Here is an 18,701-nt window from a genome sequence, read left to right on the forward strand (position 1 = left end):
AATCAGCAAGCACAGAGTGAAGAATACCAGTGCCCAGATTACCATCTCTTTTGCATTCAGTATCTCATCTCACAAAATGGTTCTACCCACATTTAAGATGGCTCTTCCCACCACGATCCACAAACTTCCTCCCAGAAATACCCAGAGATATGTCTCTAAGGTGATTCTAGATACTGTCAGGTGTCAGTCAATATTAACCATGAACCATCATGGAGAGGGAGACCACTCAAGGGCACTGCCTCTATCATCTCTGTGGTCCACCATGGCTTCTCTAGCCATCTATGCATCTCTGTTGTCCCCCATAGTCCCACCTCCTTCACTTCCTCACTCTGTATGCTTCAGCTGCATAAGTGAGTCCCAGATCAGGAAGAACTTAGAGGCTGTTCTGTCCAAAGTCTCCTTACTTCATAAAGGATGGGTTAGAGAGGGAGCGAGTGCCCGTTAGCTAAAGCAGGGCCAAATCCCTCCTAGACTTGGTATTTTTCCCTTTGGATCTTCTCCTCTCTGTCCTTCCCTTCCTGTTATCCCCGCTCCCTTAAGTACCTTGAACAAGTGAAGTGGATGGCCAGCATGGGAAAAAAGACAAGATAAAGTCACAGGTGTGGTGGGAGGAGCTCTGGCAGCCAGAGCAGAGGTGGGAGGAGCCAGGGTACAGAGTTGGGCCCAAGGACAGGAAGCCATGAAGATTGATGACAAGAGAGCCTTAGGAGCCACCTGGGCCTTTATGTGTCTGTCACACCCTTAACTCTGGAGGCACCCACCATTTACCATATCACACCCTACAGCAGAGACATCACTTTTTCTTCTTCTTCTCCTTCGCCAGTCTGGCCTCCTCAGCCTCCAGTTGTTCCTTGGTAAATTTCATATTCTTTTTTCCCAGTGGAGTCTTGAAAAACCATTCCTGGGTCAGCAGAGAAGCAGGGATTGGTTCCCTGGATGCAATCCTCCCTCAGCTTTACAACTTTCTCCCATCATCCTCTCAGGCTTGGTGGGTGGAGAGTTCTATCACAGCAGGGGCTTTCACTAGTCTCCACTAATTACCTCAGGCCAAAGAGTCACACATTCTTGAGAGGCTTGCCCTCTCCCCTCCAGCCCTACAGGCCTCCCTCTGGGGATGGTGGCCAAATCAACAGAAGTGCCAGCAGCCCAGGTGGTCCTGCCCAGCTTTTTTCCTCAGGCTCCCACACCTCTGCCCCTCTCTAGAGTTAATTGTTCCTTTCTCAGTTGACAATCAAGTGCCTTTGTCCCGACTTTCTTCTGGCAATGTTGGGAATAACATGAGTAGCCCCAGATATTCGGAGGGCTGACTCCAGGCTGCCATGGCCCAGCCCACCGACCCTGGCCTAGCAACTTCACCTTAAGGGATTCCTCCTCCTCCCTGTATACTGGATTCAGCTTTGCCAAGTGTCCCACAAATTCGGAGGCAACTAGTGGCCTCTTGGTCAGTTGAAGGAGCCGGCGTTCTGTCAGCACTGACTGGACAGACTGTAGAATGTGACCAGGTGTGTAGCCATCAGACACCCTAGCTAGGGCACTAATGTCCAGACTCGGGGTCAGCTGTACTCCCATTCCTTGGTTCTCTATCATTCGTTTCCAGAGCACTGCAGAGAGAGCAAAGAGCAAGACATGCAGGTTGGAGAGCAGCAGAAAAGCCAGGCCTACAGCCTCTGTCTTTGTCCAAGCAGCTTTGGGCCCATGGAGGACAGCATGTCTCTCCAGGAAGGTATGGGACCTGGTGGGATAGTTACATGCTCAGTGTCCATTACACTGAGGTCATTAGCCAGACAACTGGGCTGCTAGCTTATGGCTTTTCCAGACCTGTCATTTGGTACCGGAATTGAGGCTCAGAACAAAAGTGGGGGATGGGGAGAAAGTGGAGACTGAAAAGGGTGGTGGTCCCTGGATTCCATTCCTGGCCTCACCATAACGAGAGGCATAATCAGGCCGGGGTATGAAGAGGATGCGTTCATAGAACCGGCACAGCCCCTTCATCTCAGCCAGTTGTGGGCGCTCCGTAGTCCCAATCAGCATCACTCGGTCACCAGGGCTCAGCTGTCTTGTGGCCTTCATAAGGTCTTTCTTTATTCTCTTTGGGTCCATCTGCTCCACAGAGGGAAAGTTGTGGGTTTGGAACACAGTGACAGGGGTTGTGGGACCCCCATTCTCAGAGCACACAGCCTAGGGCTGTGCTTCACGTCAGTCCTGAGTGGGGCAGCTTTGAGGTAAGGAAAGTAGGCATGACAAGAACGGGGCACTTGAGCAAAGTGTCAGAGGGTTGAATGACATCAATGACTTGAGCAAGACTTCCAGCCTGAACCCACGCTCTGGTTGTCCATCCCAGCCCCTTCTGCCCACACTCCTCACCTTCCTTTCCTCCTTTGGGATCTTCTTGTAAAAGGTTTTCTCAGTATTTCCAATCCAGATGACAGAGGGCTGGAGGACCCGGGCCACCTGGATAGGTTAGAGTGTAGTTACCAAATGCCAGACATCCCTGCGCCAAGGGTCACATCCCCAGCTGCTCAGTGCTCAGAGCTCAGAGCCCCTAGCCTCTACTTGCTTCCATCCCCTCCCACATCCCCTCCTACATTCTCCAGCACAGGGGCTTCAGGGGACGACAGACTCCCACAAGGGTTACTGGAAAGATGTCAGAGTTCAGGTCCTTTTTATTTCAGTACAATATAGATTGCCCCCAAAGTGTTCAGCATGCCCACCCTGCTGTTGTCTCCATCCTGAGAAATCAACCTATGCTTCAAGCTCAAGGCTACAGACCTTGAAGACAATGTGCACCAGTAGCTGTGCTCCATTCTTTCCTGGGTATTTGCCCATCACATTGTCAGGTGACAGGTCAAACAGGTTGGCACCAGTTTCTGTGCATACCGCTTGAACCAACATCTTCTTCCCCATGCCAGAGGGTCCCACCAGGAGGATGGAGCGGACATGGGGAGCCATGGTATGTATGTCATGGGAGCCTGGGAAGAAGCAGAGAGGGCTGGGGCAGGCAATGGACCAAAATTGGGCAGTAGGCTATAGAAGACCCTGGAAGGTTCTGTCAAGGCCTGGGGCTAAGAGGGTGAGGTGAGGGTCTGAGCTGTGGTACCTTCCTCAATACCTGAGCAGCTTCCCCAGGTCTGCATCAACAGCCTGCTTAGCAACCTCTGTGGTAGGGAACTGTGTGTAAGGACCAGTAGGGGACACGGCTATTCCTTCCATACCATACAATTCCACCCCAGTGGGTGGCATTGAAAAGCATGTGACACATTGTTTGCAAAGCTCCTGGTCTCTGTGACACACTGTTTGCAAGGCTCCTGGTCTCTGGCCTCTAATAAACTTGCAGGGATACCTCTCTGAGAATGAGACTGACTATAGGATGTCAGTTTGTATTGAGCAAGTCATGGGCTCACTTGATCTCTAAGGTGGCCCAATTTGAGTGTAACAGCAGAGGATCTGTGAAGGTCCACTAGCCTTGCACACTCTCCTCAGCCACACTCCTGTGGTCTCACCCAGCCCTGGCTTTTCACACTGCCCTGGAATTCTCACCCAGCCGGAGAACCCCGTACAGCGCCATGTTCTGCCGTATATCAAACAGGGAAGGCATGGGCATCTTGTTTGCCAAAGTCAGAGTGGACCCGAGATAGAGGCAATCACCTGTGGGGTCCAGGAGGGCATAGCTGATGAGTGATACACTTGTGAGTGTCTGTGGGAGAGATCTGTTGGAAAAGAGGCCTCAGGAAGTGGGACAGGTGTGGAAGGGCAAGGGTGACCACACCTAGATGCAGGCAGGTACATGGGAGGGGCTCACCAATATAGTCATTCAGTGTCACCAGCACAGACTTCTTTATAAGGCCAATAACAACAAGCTCTTCAAACAATGAGTCCACAGTCCTGTGGGAAGGACCCCACAGACATTAGTGGGAGGGGACAAGGGAGGAGGAAGTGGAGATGGGGCTGTGAGCACGAGAAGAAGAGACAAGGGGTGCCCTGGCGATGTTCTCTGATTAGAAATGTCTACATGGCTTCTGGACAGCCAGAATCAGAACACAAGGTCCTGACCACTGTGTCAGGGGATAGACATTCCACAGTAGGTGCCCTGTGGAGTGTGGCAGGAGCCAAAGCCCCCTGCAACAATGCCCGCCAGGCTTTCCTTCCTACCTTTTGAAGTCTGAGTTCAGCACAAACCTTCTCCCCCATCCCCCACCCCCCACTCCCCAACCCCCACCCCACACCCCACCCCTGCCCCTGGCCTCCCAAACAAAGTGTAAAGTGTGACTGCCCTTGTGAGTTGTGGCCCTCCAGCAGGGGGCATTAGCTAGTAGAAGGTTTCTAGCAGGTCCTCCAGTGCCCCTAGGGTATTTAATGCAGGCACAGATTGAAGGGACAGTCAATTAAAGATTGGGGAGGGGGGGGGATAATGTATATGATAATTATAAGCCAGTGTCCTGTTCTCCTTTGTCAGTGTGTGTGTGTGTGTATGCAAGTGCATGCATGTGAACGTGTATACTGAAGTCAAAGGTCAATGTCAAGTTGCCTCTCCTTGCTTGATGGCTCACCCTCTACCTTTACTGAGCTGAGAGCCATCAATTCTGCCTGACCAGCTAGCCAATGAATGTCAGTGATCCACTTGTCTTCCCACACACCTCACCCCCTGATTCACAAGGGGCAACCAACTCACTCAGCTTTGTTTGCTTGTTTGTTTTATTTTCCAAGACAGGGTTTCTCTGTGTAGCTCTGGAAGTCCAAAAACCCACTCTGCAGACCAGACTAGCCTCAAACTCCCAGAGATCCTCCTGCCTCCACTAGGATTTAAAAGTATGTGCTACTGCTGCCCAGAGCTATTTCCATTTTGAAAGACAGACACTCAGTTGACAAGGCTAGAGGCTCACAGAGTGAAGTAACTTCCCTAATGCTACATAACAACAGAACCAGACTGTGCATTGTGGCCGCTCCCCGCTCACAGTTAAGGCTTATGCATCAGGATTCTCTACCTGTCTGGGGTCAGATCCTTTTCCTTCTTCTTTCCACTTTTTTTCCCACCTTTTTTCTGGTGGGAAATGAGTATACAGGTAATTGCCATCTGTTCCCAACTCACTCCCCAGATACCCTCTCCTCCCCAGCCCTGGACCCTTATCTGCCTTTGGAGACTTGAGGGGTCTGGTCTCCTCCTTGTCCACAGCCAGCCGCAAATTCCTCAGTTCCTGTCTCATTAGCTCATCCACCTGAGTACATGGCAGGGCAGAATAGGAGAAAGGTGGGAGGGGAGGGGGAGGAGCCTCCGAGGAGGAAAGGGATAGATAGGGCTTTCCCTCTAGAGACATGGCATGTCTTTGCTCCACTGATCCTGTCCATACCAGATCTGAATCCACATTTTGCTCTCTATGGTGAGGGCAGCCACCCTCACCAGCCATTAACTTTGGATGGAATCCACAAAATAGAGTCAGAGCCAGAAATCTTCCCCTTAAATCTCTGTGACTGTGACCTAAGCAGCTATAGGCTTTCTATGGGCTGCTGGAAGCCAGCAGGCCCTTCCTTGGTCTCCACCAAGAATGGGTCTGAAGGATGACATATTCTTATCAGCAGACAGTCCCAGTCATGAGGTTTAGTGTCTAGGGTGGGGGGAAAGGGGGGCATACTCAGCACTGTGACAAGTCTGACTGGAGCTCTGAGCCTCTCCCCCTGCCTCACATCCTTATTGATCCCTGAGGGTAAAGGGGACACTGGAGAAGCTGGGGACAGATGGGGTAGCAGGTAGAACCTGGCCTAGATGACAGGGTGGGAACTGGGGACGGGTGGGAGGGCTCTGAAGTGGCGAGGCTTTTCAGTGGTGGGCAGGGGGTGTGAGAGAGCAGCTGAGGCCAGCCTCAGGCTGTGTGCCCACCTGTGCCCGGATCTCTATCTCCACCTGCTTTCTTTTCTCCTCCCGGAGGGTCTCAGAGTCAAAGTTCTGGCTGGGGTGTTTGTTGTCATACCGGCTCTTCCACATACCTAACCACACAATAAAAGGGCAAAACACACACACACACACACACACACACACACACACACACACACACACACACAAGTTCCCTAGCTAGCCTCCTGTCCTTGCTAGCTGCCCAGCCCTGCTTCTACCCTAGGCTTAACAGCTTGAGTCAAGAGTTCTGAAGAAAACAAATGATGTCCACACCCACCGATCATCACACACTTCTTTAGCCTCTCCTTTCGATGTCACTCCTGTAGCAGACACCTACTTTGTCCATAACCTAGGACCCGAGACACTGCACCCCAGGCTCAACGCACCCGGGCCCTCCATCCTTACTTGTGTATTCCTCGTGACCAGCATTAATCACGGGGATAGATTTGGATGGCAGCACTTTGAACATGACTTCTGGCTCCTAGAATGGAAAGGTGAGACCAACTTTGCCTCCTCATCCTGTCTTTAGGAGTCTGGGGGAATCCTCCCTCAGAGCTGTCTACAGCAATGCCACAGGCTCTCCCTCCTGGCCCACAAGCTTCTCTGCTGGAAGCTAGCTACCTTCTTGGACTTTTCTTCCTTGGCTTTCTTTTTCTTCTTCTCCTTTTTTTCCTTCTCTTTCTCCTTAGTCTTCTCTTGGTCCTTCTTTCTACTCTCTTGGGCTTGTGCTTCCAGTTCTAGTCTCACCTGGATCCAACAACAAGCAACGTTCTGGAGACTGGGGGATTTCATACAAGGGAATGAACTCAACGCCTGGCCCAGCTGAGCAGACCTGCTCTCACAGCCTTGGCAAACTGCCAAGGTAGAGACACCCGAGTGAGCCAAGATGGCACTAGGGGTCAAACAAGAGAAGGGTGCTGGGAAGGACCAACCTCATCAGAGCCACTGCCCACTCTGGGACCATCCTCAATGGTCTTCCCAGTCCATTCCCTCTGCCATGACTGCCTTCAGCCCCATCCAGTCTCTTTAGACACATGTCTTTCCTCTGGTCATAGCACTCTCTGTTTAGGCTGACTCTTCCAATCCACTGCCACTCTCAGCTCACATTAACTGTTGTCTGTAATCACAGGCTGGGCCTGTTCCCACTCAAGAGTACCTGTTCTGGAGTCTTGTCTGCAAAGATCAGGTAGGATCCACCTGCAGCCTCATCTGGATAATCAGGGAACCGACCAGTAAGGGCACTGCGTGGATACAATACAGTTAGAGATGGTGGAGGGGTGGGTGGAGGGGTGGGCAGATGACTGACTACTGATAGATGAATAGGTAAATAGGCACAGAGATGGGGTGGTTGGAGAGACGGAAGGAAGGATCGATGGATGAAAGAGAGCCGGGGGATGATGGAAAGAAGAGGTAGAATGGAAAGATGGACTGATAGGGGATCATTCATGACACTTCCTGTTTTGTCTGGCACCTTCTCTTCTCTCAGGGAAATGGGAAGTCAGGAGTGGAGATGGCCTTACAGCGGGTCTCAAGGCCTAGACCAAGAGTGTTAGGGGAGGGTGAGCTGATAGGGGGCAATCTCATGAGAGAACAGGTTGGGGGATGAGGTATGGAAGGTTGAGTCTGCTGCAGCGGTGGACACTGACTGGCATTCAATAAACCACTGTCGTATTTGATCCTTCATCCTCTCCTTCATGTCAGGTCCCTCAGTCTCCGTGAGAGACTCGTGGGTCTTCCCCAAGGCTTCCTGGAATTCCTCTTCCTTTTCCACCTGCCGGGTCCTCCGTGACTCCTCCCCCATGAAGGCCTGGGCAAGGATATTCAGGCGTGCTGTCTGGTTGGGCGAGGGGAGCTAGGGAAATAGAGAGAGGCCAAGATTTTACAAGGGATGGCCCAGCCCTCATGTTTAGACTCACACACCGGCCCCCACTCAGTTCCCAACATCCCCCCCACCCCACACACACATGCATGCTTATGTCTCATGCACATGCCCTCATGGAACAACGGGCATGCCTGCATCAGGAGAAATTGTGTTTGGAGCTGAAATTTGTCTGTGTAAATTACCCTGGTAATGAGTTTGCTAGATGCATCCGGGCTGTACTCCCCCTCCCTAGCAGCCCTCCCCCATGAGCCTGGGGCCCCAGCCCCCACGCATGCCCCGCCCTGCGGCCGAGTTGGCAGCCGCTCTCACAACCACTTTCCCGCCTCATTGGCTCCCAAATGTATTTTAAATATCACTCTGCGCAGAGACAATTACTGAAAACGCTGAGCTCACACTGTTGATGGGCCCGGGCGGCCAGGCTCATTCCTCACCCACTGCTCTTGCCCCCACCCCTCCTCTCCCTCCTGGGGGTCCCGTTCTGCAGCCTCCTAGCAAGTCTTTGACCTCTAACTCCTGCACAGCAACCCCTAGTAGTCAACCAGTCTGCACCCCCAAAAAGGCCTTCCTTTTAGTCCTTCTGACCTTAGCCTTGCTCCACCCCTCTGTCAGCCAGGTCTCCAGAGGATCCATCCAGGGCAAAGCTCCTGACCCTCACCCTGTCAGGGCCTTCAACAGAGACTGGCTGGCTGAAGGAAGGGTGTGAGAACGGAGGACACTTTAAGAGAATGGGGGTGCTTCAACTGGACACACACATGTGCATCATACAAGGGTCTCAGTCCCTTCCCACTGCACACCACTATGTGTGGTTACTCTCAGCAGTCCAGAGAAGCTCGTCCGGGCTCCTAGAGCAAGTGGGGGAGCCTGTAGCCTCAGAAGTCCTGGCTTAGGGGTATATATTCCTACCCCAACATGGCTTCCAAGGTTTTTCTGAAAGGGGTTTGACAGAATGCTGCCACTGGACCCACCCCTGCAGCCTCTCCTTCCAGCTGGGGCAGGGATGCAAGGTCCAGGAGCCCTGTGCCATCACTTTCCTGTTTCTACCCCCATATTTGATATCCTATGGGCTGCTCTAGAGTGGGAAGCAGGGGGAAACCTCAGCGAGTTCCCTGTCCTTGTGCTTCTTTTTCCCCCAGGGTTTCTTGTCTTGCTTCAGTGGAGGGGGTAGACCCTGGGACAAGGTTACAGGGGCGAAGCTGATGAAGAAGGGGTGCTCTGGGAAGACCAGGGAGGGCTCACCATGCCGATGAACTCCATCTCCACACGCCGATCCTGCTCAATGCGTTTTCTCTGTAGGTAACCTTTCCACACCTGGGGTTGGGGGATATATGCCACTTAGATGTTTTCCAAGCCATGTGACTTCAGGCCTAGTGTGGAGCAAGACTGACTGCTGTTGGCTGATGTCTCCTAAGGTATTGGCACAGGAAGATAGGGTGGGACTGGAGGAAGGAGGGTGGTGGGTGCCCTGGAACTGGAATTACGATGGTTGTGAGTTGCCATGTGGGTGCTGAGATCCAAACTCAGAGCCTCTACAAGAACAGCCAGGAGTCTTAACCTCTAGAACCTCTCCAGCCCCTCCCAGCATTTTTGACCTAAAGAAACTGGGCTAGGACCTAGGTTAGAGAGTGAACCAATATGCTTTCCTGGGTACCAGGCACATCCATCCCAAGACACCTTTGGTATTATTGTCTTGGGCTTATTGACAGATTAATGTCCTGGGTTTAGCATCAAGCTGTAGGACCACAGACTTGAGGCATTTTTACTCCTGAAATTAATCACTATGCCCAGCTCGTACTGAGAGAAGTGAGTCTACCCTGGCCTTCGTTTTTGCACCCCGGGTTACCTTCTGTATGACAATGGCTCCCTGGTCCTGACTGAATTTCTGTCGCCCATTCTCCCGAATCCTCCTATCCCGTTCCTCCTCTTTCCGGATCTCTCTCATGAAGGTGGCTCGAAGTCGGCCCTGCCTTGCCCGTTCAGCACTTTGCACTATAATCAGGGCCTCGGTCCTGCTCAATACTCGAAGGTTCTGGTCATAACAGGGACAAAAAGAACAGTAAGACAGGAGGGCGTGCTAGTACCCAGGGTGGGCTACTGAGAGATCAATCAGCAGTGATGATCAGTCACCCTTGCCCCACACTAGCCCACTGGGCCATAGTCCTAGGTGCTTGAGATACGTCCTGCAGTGTCAGACGGTTCCAGAGAATACAGGAGCAGTCTTGGAGAGGCTGTGGACTGCCTCTGAAGTGGTAACAGCATGGGGGCAGAGCCTGTTTATGCTGAGAAAAGATGTAGAAGGGGTCTGGGAGGGTGCCCCTGCTTACAGGAAACACTCTAGCAGGCATGAAGATGTGCTGAGGAGACACCGTGCCCCTCTTTGGCTGTCAGGTGATTGAAACAATGGACCTCAATGAACTAAAATTTCCCCCAGGAAGTTCATGGTAGAAAAGGAGCCTGGTGCCAGCCAGGGGGAGAACTTGTCTCCCAGAAAGATGCTTACAGAGGTGAACCACTGTCAGACTACCTTGTAGGAAAGATTGGCACCTACATGATGGTGGTGGTGGGTGGGACTTTGAGGTGGCTATTTAATTACGCTATTTCTGGCCCTCTACTTAAGCCTAAACCTGAAGGTGAATTTGACATCTCTTTTTTATGCCTTTTCCGAAGGTGGCCACACTGAGTATGGCTTTTCCTGCTCTCCACAATTAATTTGTCTGACAAGTGATTTGAGGTATATAAGTGGACCTACCTATCTTGTTAAGACTTGCAGGACTCAGGTTCTGAGCCTAATGACTCTAGCAACATTACCTCCTGCGAAATCAGTGGCTCCAGTCTGGTCAGGATCTCGGCCAGCATCTGCTGACGTGCCTTCATGGCGCTGGACTGCTCCAGCTGAAAATACTTGGGGATGGGGACCTCCAGGTCTGCCTTTAGCACAATATGGGGGGAGAAGGGGGGTCAGGAATTAGAAAGTCAGGCCCTCTGGTCCATCGTCTGGGTTTCCAGACACTTCTATTTCCTTTCCACCTAGAAACCTGAGTGGGAAACGTATGGATTCTGGTTGAGGACCCAAGAGTCACTCCTTTCTTACTCTGCCTACATCTGGTTGAGATTAACTCTGGCCAAACCCAGCCATTCCTCAGGATCCACAGGAAAGCATTTGATGACTGTGCCATTATAATCTAGACTGCAACAGAACATGGTATCTGGAGAACCCCTCTTCCCTTCCACACCCCTAAGTCTACTGGAAGCTGGCTGGGGACTTGAGACTCCTTTGGCTATGGAGTAAGTACCAAATTCTGGCCTTCATGGGACAGGACTGGAGGCTGCCTAGCGCTGTGCCAAGCCTCTAGAACTTGGCAGTGCTCACAGAGCTCCTGGAGAGATTTTGAGAAACAGGTGCAGATTTAGTGGGTTTGCATTTCCAACAAGCTCTTAGCTGATGGCTAGGGACCAGACTTTGAGAAGCAAGCCTCCAGAGGACCCTCCTCACCTACACTTTGTGGCTTCCAGGTCTTCTCAGACACAGTGTGGGAGGCCAACTCTCTCAAAAGCCCCCCAGTTCCTGAGTCTAAATTCCAAGTCCCATGGCCTTGTCCCCTAACAGAACTGCCTCAGGTCATGGCCCACCTAATCCCAACCCACAAGGGGCTCCAACTCTCATCCCGCCTTGAGTGGCTGCTCCCGCACCCACCGGGGTCAGCTTGAGATCCTGCAATACTCGGTCCAGGCAGTGGGTCTCGCACAGGTCAACGCGCACCAGCTCGTCCTTGAGCTCCAGCACGCGACCTGCCACGCCGTCCAGAAGACGCCGCAACAACCTACGCTTCTGTGGCTGCACCATCTGGTCATAGGCCAGGTTGAAGCGGCGCAGCAGCCCCAGGTAGTACAGGTAAAGCACGGAGATCCTGTATTGGAAGCTCTGCCGCTCCCGGCTGGGCACAGGTTCGAGCAGAGATGGCTCTTTCTCCAGCACCAATTCGAGAGTCTCGTGGGAGGCCTCCCAGAGGCGTTGGTAAGTTCTAAAGAAAGTGTACTAGCTGTGTGCCGCACTACCACCACTGAGTGGAAACAGTGGGGACAGGGGACTGAATTGCTGTCTTTGGAGGATTGTGAACTTGGGGTCCAGAGGCTCATCATGGTGTCAACATGGACTTCAGTGAAGTGAGGGGCTGCTGAAGAAGAGCGAGCACTGGCCTGGCTTGGAGGTCTACACTAACGGGTTTGAGGCCTTGATGGATCAGAAAGGACAGTGAGGACCACCTGGCCCAGGCTTGAGAGTCTGGAAAGGTGATTGATGGCTTAGACTCAGGCATTCTTGTGAAGATGAGAGTCTAGAGACCTTTGTAAAAAGGGTCCCCATCCACTATGTGGTAATGGTCTAGAGTAGTGGGTAAGGGGTAAGAAGAGAAATGGCATTCGTTCCCCCAGAGTCTTGGAGCTGGAATAATCCAGAAGTCTGCAGACTTCTGAAACCCTGGAATTGAAAGCCAGTCTCAGGAGGTAGAACCAGGGGCCATGTGAATGCCTAAACCCAAGCAGGGCCTGCCAGCTCCTAGCTCCCCTCTGCTCAGGTCTCTCAAGTCCAGTAAGGTGTTTGCTCTCTGCCCCTCAAGCCCTCAACTCACCCCTCAGACATGGTGTCTTCACCTCTCGATGCCCTTTGTGAGTGGGTGGAACCTGCAAAAGCTAAGCAAGGGGTGGAACAGTCTGGTTTGAAGAATTCCAACCCATTGTGCCTATGTTCTAAAGCTGAGGGGTGGGGCTGGGAGTTCAGGGCTGGGGACACTTGTCTAGGAAGTCAACCCTGAGGCTGCACACTCAAAGTCCACAGGCAATAGTTATAGGAATGTCAGGACAGAGTGTAGGACAACTCTGGCTACAATTGTTGTGCCTATCAATAAAATAACACCCCCATGACCAAAGCAACTTTAAAAGAATTTATTTTGGCATATGGTTCCAGAGTGCTAGAGTCCATAATGGCAGGTCAGTGACATTGGAATACTTCCTGTAGCCAGGCCATGCCTCCTAAACCTCCCTAAACAGTGCCACTGACTAAGGACCAAAATATTCAAATGTGGTAGACTAAAAGAGACATCTCATTCAACCACCACAAACATTATTACACTATGACCATCTTCCTCTCCTGTGCTCTGCATCTTTTACTCCTTTGAGGGGGATAAAGCATTGGGAATAGAATTAGGGCCTGGTACATGATAAGCACACATTCTTGCCCTGAGTCACCTCCTCAGCATGGTCTTGACTCTTGTGTATGACCCACCTCAGAAGTCTGGATGGTAGGAGCAGGGAAAGAAAGGTACTGGATTGTGGTCAGAAAGCCCTAAACTCTCAGCTCCCCTGATTTTGGTTGTGGGGGAGGCACTTTTTTGGCTTAGTATTAAGCAGGGGTAAAAAAGAAGGAAGGAATAGATTGAGGAAGAGAGTAAGGAAGAAGGAAGGCAGGAAGAGAGGAAAGACCAATGAGGAGGAAGAAGGAAGTCAGCAGAAGGCCGTGCAGATTCCTGTACTTGCTGTAGAAAACTGGGGGATGTTGTTTAGGTGGCGGCTCCAGTCAGGGCTGAGGTGTGCTCCTCACTCCTCGTCTCCCAGGTGCTGCTAATCCATGAGTAACACCTTCAGCATCAAAGATCAGATCAAGGGGTGAAGTGGGGCTCAGGCCAGATCTCCTGCCTGTGCCTCCTGTCTTCTGAGATTACAGATGTGAGCCACCACTCCTCTTTCCATGTCTTGAAGAATAGATTTGCAGACTGAGGCTGTAGCTCAGTGGGTAGAGTGCTTGCCTAGCATGCACAAAACTCCTGCACTGAATAAACAGAGCTTGGAGGTGCACACCTGTAATCCCAGCACAAGGAGGTAGAAGGAAGAAGATCAGGGTTCAAGGTCATCCTCAGCAAAATGTAATGGAGGCCAGCCTGGGCTACATGAAACCTGTTTCAAAAGCTGAATGGTGGTGGTGTATGCCTTTAATCTCAACACTAGGGAAGCAGAGGCAGGTGGATCTCTGAATTCAAGGCCAGCCTGGTCTACAGAGAGAGTGCTAGGACAGTCAGAGCTATATTGAGAAACCCTGTCTCAAAGGAAAAAAAAACCTAACTGAAAAATAAGAAAGAAAAATATCAATCACCACCAACACCCACATCCCAAAACAAATAAATTTGTGTTGTGCTGGGAGACAGCACAAGGGCATGCAACTCAATGTCACAAATCCACCGTCAAAGGTAACACATCCTAGAAATTGTGGGCCCAGAAATGGAAAGGATCCTAGCCTGGGCCCTGCTTCAATTCACTGTATCACTGCATCACTGTATCACTGCATCACTGTGTTACTGTAACACAGTATCACTGTATTACTGTAACATTACATCACCATATTACTGTAATACTGTATCACTGTATCACTGTAACACAGTATCACCATGCTACTGTAACATTGCATCACTATATTACTGTAACACTGTATCACGGTATCACTGTAGCATAGTATCACCATACTACTGTAACATTGTATCACCATATTACTGTAACACTGTATCACTGTATTACTGTGAAACTGTAGCACTGTATCGCTATATTACTGTAACATGGTATCACTATGTCACTGTATCACTGTAACACTGTAATACTGTATCATTGCCACTGTAATATATGACTATATTACTGTATCACTGTAATACTGTTACTGTATCACTGTATTACTGTATCACTGTAACACTGCATCACTGTTACCATAACACTGTATCACTGTATTACTGTAGCACTGTATCACTGCAACACTATCACTGTAACACTGTATCACTGTCACTGTAACACTCTATCACTGCTGCTGTAACACTATCACTGTATTACTGTAATACTTCATCACTGTCACATTGTGTCACTGTTGCTGTAATGTTGTATTACTGTATTACTGTCATTGTAACACTGTATAATTGTCACTGTAACACTGTATCACTATCACTGTATACTGTATCACTGTAACACTGTATCATTGTCACTGTAACAATATATTACTGTATCACACTGTATTGCTGTAATACTGTAACACTGTGTTACTGTAACACTGTATCACTGTATTGGTCATTAATTTACAAAGCACTGTCACCTGTCTCTCGTGGCATGTCTCCAGATAGCAGTTTTTATAGAGTGTGTTAGGAATTCACTTGTAACTTCAAAGATGGAGGACACTGTTGCTTCAGACAATACTTTGGTTTAACACATCCCCCTTTCAAATCACTACTGTGCACAAGAATAGACCATATGTCACTTGGAGCTGGTGTAGTTAGTGATATCTTGGTGCTCTCTGACACAAAACTTGGCCAGTTCTCTGGGCAACAACAGACACAGATGCCTGGGCTTTCCAGGGAGTCAGGATGTTTCAGTCTGGGTGGGCCATTCAGAAGATATCACTTACAAAGAAGTTTGTGATGGGTAACCTTGGTTGTCAACTTGAGATACCTGGAAAGAGGGGTCCTGGATTGAAGAACTGGCTCCATCAGACTGGCTTGTCTCCATGCCTGTGAGGTATTTTCTTGATTCCCACAAGAAGTGCAGGTGGAGCCAGACCACTATGGTCAGTACTATCCCTAGGCAGGCAGGCTTAGGCTGTGTAAGTTGTGTGAACTTAACCCCAAGGGCAAGCCTGTAAGAAACATTTCTCTGTGGTTTCTGCTCCAGGTTCTTTCCTGCTTGGGAAGTCCTGCTCTGCTTTCCCTCAAGGGTCCATTGCAAGCTGTAAACTGAAATAAAAAGTCTTTCTTTTCCGAGTTGTTTTTGGTTATGGTGTTTAACACAGAAACAGAATACAAACTAGGACAGAATTCATGATCAATCGATGGCCCTGGCAAAGATGGATGTCAGGGATGTGTTAATGAGGGCATTTAAGGAGAATAGTGACTGAAACCCCAGTCCTGACACAAAGAAACAGGAAGCTACGGTTCCATTTCACTCCTACCATTCTGTTTTCGGCAGTAGATCAAATATGTAGTGACAGTGGTCCATATGATTGCATGGCCTACTGACAGTTGTGGCCATGTTAGTTTTTGCAAGTTTACTCTGACACTCTGACATTCACATAAGGACAAAATTGACTAAAAATTTCTTAGGAATGGTCTCGTTTCTCAACATGAGTCTATAAATCCAATGTTATTTTTTATTTGTGTGTGTGTGTATGTGTGTATGTGTGTGTGTGTGTGTGTGTGTGTGTGTGTGTGTGCATGGGTGTGTATGGTGATCATGCAAAGGTCAGAGCACAGTGCAGGAGTCAGTTCCCCTGCCACCATGTGAATTCTAGTTATGGAACAAACCATCAGGCTTGGAGGCAAGTGCCTTTACCCTGGAAACCCTCTCACTGACCCTCTACACAAGATTTAAACATAGTTTATGTAATTGCAAAGTGACTCTATCCCTTGTAGGTCAGCATCTTCAGTAAACATATGGGCAGTTATACATGCATTTTGATTTTCTCCCAATTTGTGTATGTGTGTACATCAGAGGTCATCACTGTTTTTTTTCATTTTCCACCTACTTTTCCCTTTATTTTTTATGTGAATGGGGATTGTTTTGCCGGAACATATGTCTGTGTACCACTTGTGTGGTCCTGGGAAGCCAGAAGAGGGCATCAAACTCCCTTGGTTTAGACTTAGAGAAGTTGTGAGCTGTGGTGTGGCTGTTGGGAATTGAACCCAGGTCCTCTTTAAGATTAACAAGTGCCCTTAACTACCAAATCATCTCTCTACCATATCTAAATTTTGACAAATGTATTTATTTATACAACCAATGTCCAATCACAATATTTTAAAACCCTAGAATGTTCCTTTATGCCTCTCCCAATTTCCTTCTCCATCTAAGGCAACTGTTCTCCTCTCTTCTCCCCCCATAGTTTAGTTTGGCATAAACAATTACACACAGTGATCCTTATAGTATATATTCCTTTGTGTGGGATATTCTCTTAATCGATGCAGGAGGGCCCAGGCTACTCTGGGCAGTACTATCCCTAGGCAGATGGGCCTGGGATGTATAAAAAAATCCGCTGACCTTAAACCTGAGAGCAAGCCAGTGAGCAGCATTTCTTTATTTGTGATGAAAACAGCAAGGCTTTGAATTTGATACCTCCCTACCTCAGCCTCCTATGTCCTGGGATTACAGGCATGCACCACCAAACCTGGCTGTCTATGCCTTTTTTCTCCCAAGACAAGTTTTCTCTATGTAATGTCTGGTGGTCCTGGAACTTATTCTGCAGATAAAGCTGACCTTGAACTCAGAGATCCACCTACCTCTGCCTCCCAAGTGTTGGTTGGTGTTAAAAACATGCACCACTACTGCCTGGCTTTGTTTATGCATTTTTGTGGAAGTATTTTAGGGGTTTTGTTGTTGTAGTTTCCTCTCCTAAATTCACACCTGACCCAAGCCTTCTGTCAGTTTGATCCCAAAGCTGAGCTAAAGCCACAGGTGCTTGAATACTGTGGCTACAGGAACCTGAACAGCCTGAATAGGATGAAGAGGTTACTTCAAATCAGAAACTGGTAGCTGTGTAGAGGGGAGGGAGGGAAGTTAGCAACAAACGCCACTTGCTTGCAAGAGAAGACATGCACTACCACCCCTTCCCAATTCATAAAACCAGCAAAAGCACAGCTGCTGTCTGCTTTGAGGCCAAGGGCAGTTCTGAATCCCAAACAAGGCACTGTTAACTTTAGATAATTTGACTTTCCAGGCATTCTTAAAGTGGTCAAATTGGCTTTTCCAACCCTGCTAAGTGGCTGTAGGTGACACACAAGCTGACTGGATTATGAGGTTGAGTACACTTCCCTTTCTCCAGATGCCAAGTCCTTCCAACCTTGAGCTCAGGGACCCCAATCTTTTGATGAGAAAGGAGGGTCAGGAACCCAGGCTGGCCTCATACCCTAGAGTTGGGATCCTAAGCCTGGGCCACACCTTGCTTTGAGATCAGATGACAGGCAGGTGGATGTGGTGGCAAGTGCTTGTGTTGAAAACCAATTCTGGACACCTAGGGCAGGCTGGGAGCAAACCAAAGCCAGGTTTCCCTGGGGCTGTGGTGGAACACAGCCAATCTCAGATTTCAGTGGAATAGTTTGGTCCCTTCACCTAAGCAGCTCTGGAGCCTCACCATTGTTGAGGCCCACACTCTGCCTCAACACTTTGCCTCAACGCTTTGGGGCTAAGTGCTCTGGTCAAGAGAGAGTGTGGCTCTTGGGGCAAGAGACTCGAAGAATGGAGACAAGACAGGGTGTGATTCAGTCTCTTCTATTTTCTCAAGTCTCTCCTACTGAAGGGAATTCTGAGGTATTTATATACACAAGCAGGAGAACACAGGTGAAAACATTTTACCACGTGCACCATACAGCTGAGGTCACTAAACAGCAAAACAAGCTATGTGGGATAAACAATATATTTATCAGAGTGTGCTTCAGCTGTTATAGGCTTTTGAAAACCAAGTCTTTCATCAGGGTATATGGTTCCAGATGGCTGCAAAGTTGATCTAGCTGCTTTCTGCTTAAGTCAGCTCCCAACACACCATCTGAGACCTTTGTCACCTTTTTTAGGGAACAGGTTCAAGTGTGCCTTTCTGGGCTACAGGTCTTTCTCCATGAGCACCTTTGACCCTCCTAGTATCCAAAGTAAAACTGAACATGACATACAGCCTTTCTATGTCTTGTTCGCTTTCCCACTCAATTGTGAGCTCCTTGGGAGATTTGGACACCATCTGGGAGTTTCTTTTGCTATCTTAGATGTGCTAGAACACATACTAGAAAATGGTTAGGTGTTGTTTTCTCACAAAGATGGCCACTGAAGTTTTGGGGGTGGCAGTGCTTACTGACACGAAGCCTCAAAGTTCCAAAGGATCACAGACTACGTAGAGCTATGCAGATGTAAGCGAGACAGAGCTAATAAAGGAGC

The 18,701-nt window shown here is 49.5% G+C and overlaps 1 protein-coding gene across 1 annotated transcript; it reads right to left on the minus strand.

Annotated features, from left to right (window-relative positions):
* Window positions 1–652: 652 nt before the first annotated feature.
* Window positions 653–12,558, minus strand: Drc11l (dynein regulatory complex subunit 11 like). The gene is made up of 19 exons (XM_034519418.3): window positions 12,395–12,558; window positions 11,461–11,788; window positions 10,575–10,694; window positions 9,610–9,795; window positions 9,006–9,077; window positions 7,534–7,739; window positions 7,044–7,128; window positions 6,509–6,634; window positions 6,293–6,368; window positions 5,873–5,979; window positions 5,130–5,213; window positions 4,983–5,038; window positions 3,800–3,882; window positions 3,538–3,645; window positions 2,770–2,969; window positions 2,365–2,451; window positions 1,923–2,100; window positions 1,357–1,601; window positions 653–901 (listed from the first exon to the last, which is right to left on the minus strand). Exons 1-19 carry the CDS (start codon window positions 12,403–12,405, stop codon window positions 794–796), a joined length of 2,466 nt encoding a protein of 821 aa, XP_034375309.1. The 5' UTR covers window positions 12,406–12,558; the 3' UTR covers window positions 653–793.
* Window positions 12,559–18,701: the final 6,143 nt, after the last annotated feature.

The sequence above is a fragment of the Arvicanthis niloticus genome, chromosome 15 (genome assembly GCF_011762505.2).
Source record: "Arvicanthis niloticus isolate mArvNil1 chromosome 15, mArvNil1.pat.X, whole genome shotgun sequence".
Taxonomy (NCBI): domain Eukaryota; kingdom Metazoa; phylum Chordata; class Mammalia; order Rodentia; family Muridae; genus Arvicanthis; species Arvicanthis niloticus.

Bases quoted from the DNA above. Each gene is read 5' to 3' on its own strand.
- Drc11l (XM_034519418.3), bottom strand. The intron at 9,796-10,574 runs GTAATGTTGCTA...TGTTATGACCAG, and splicing joins AGCCACTGATTTCGCAGGAG to AACCTTCGAGTATTGAGCAG. The intron at 7,740-9,005 runs GTGAGCCCTCCC...CTATTTCCCTAG, and splicing joins AGATGGAGTTCATCGGCATG to CTCCCCTCGCCCAACCAGAC.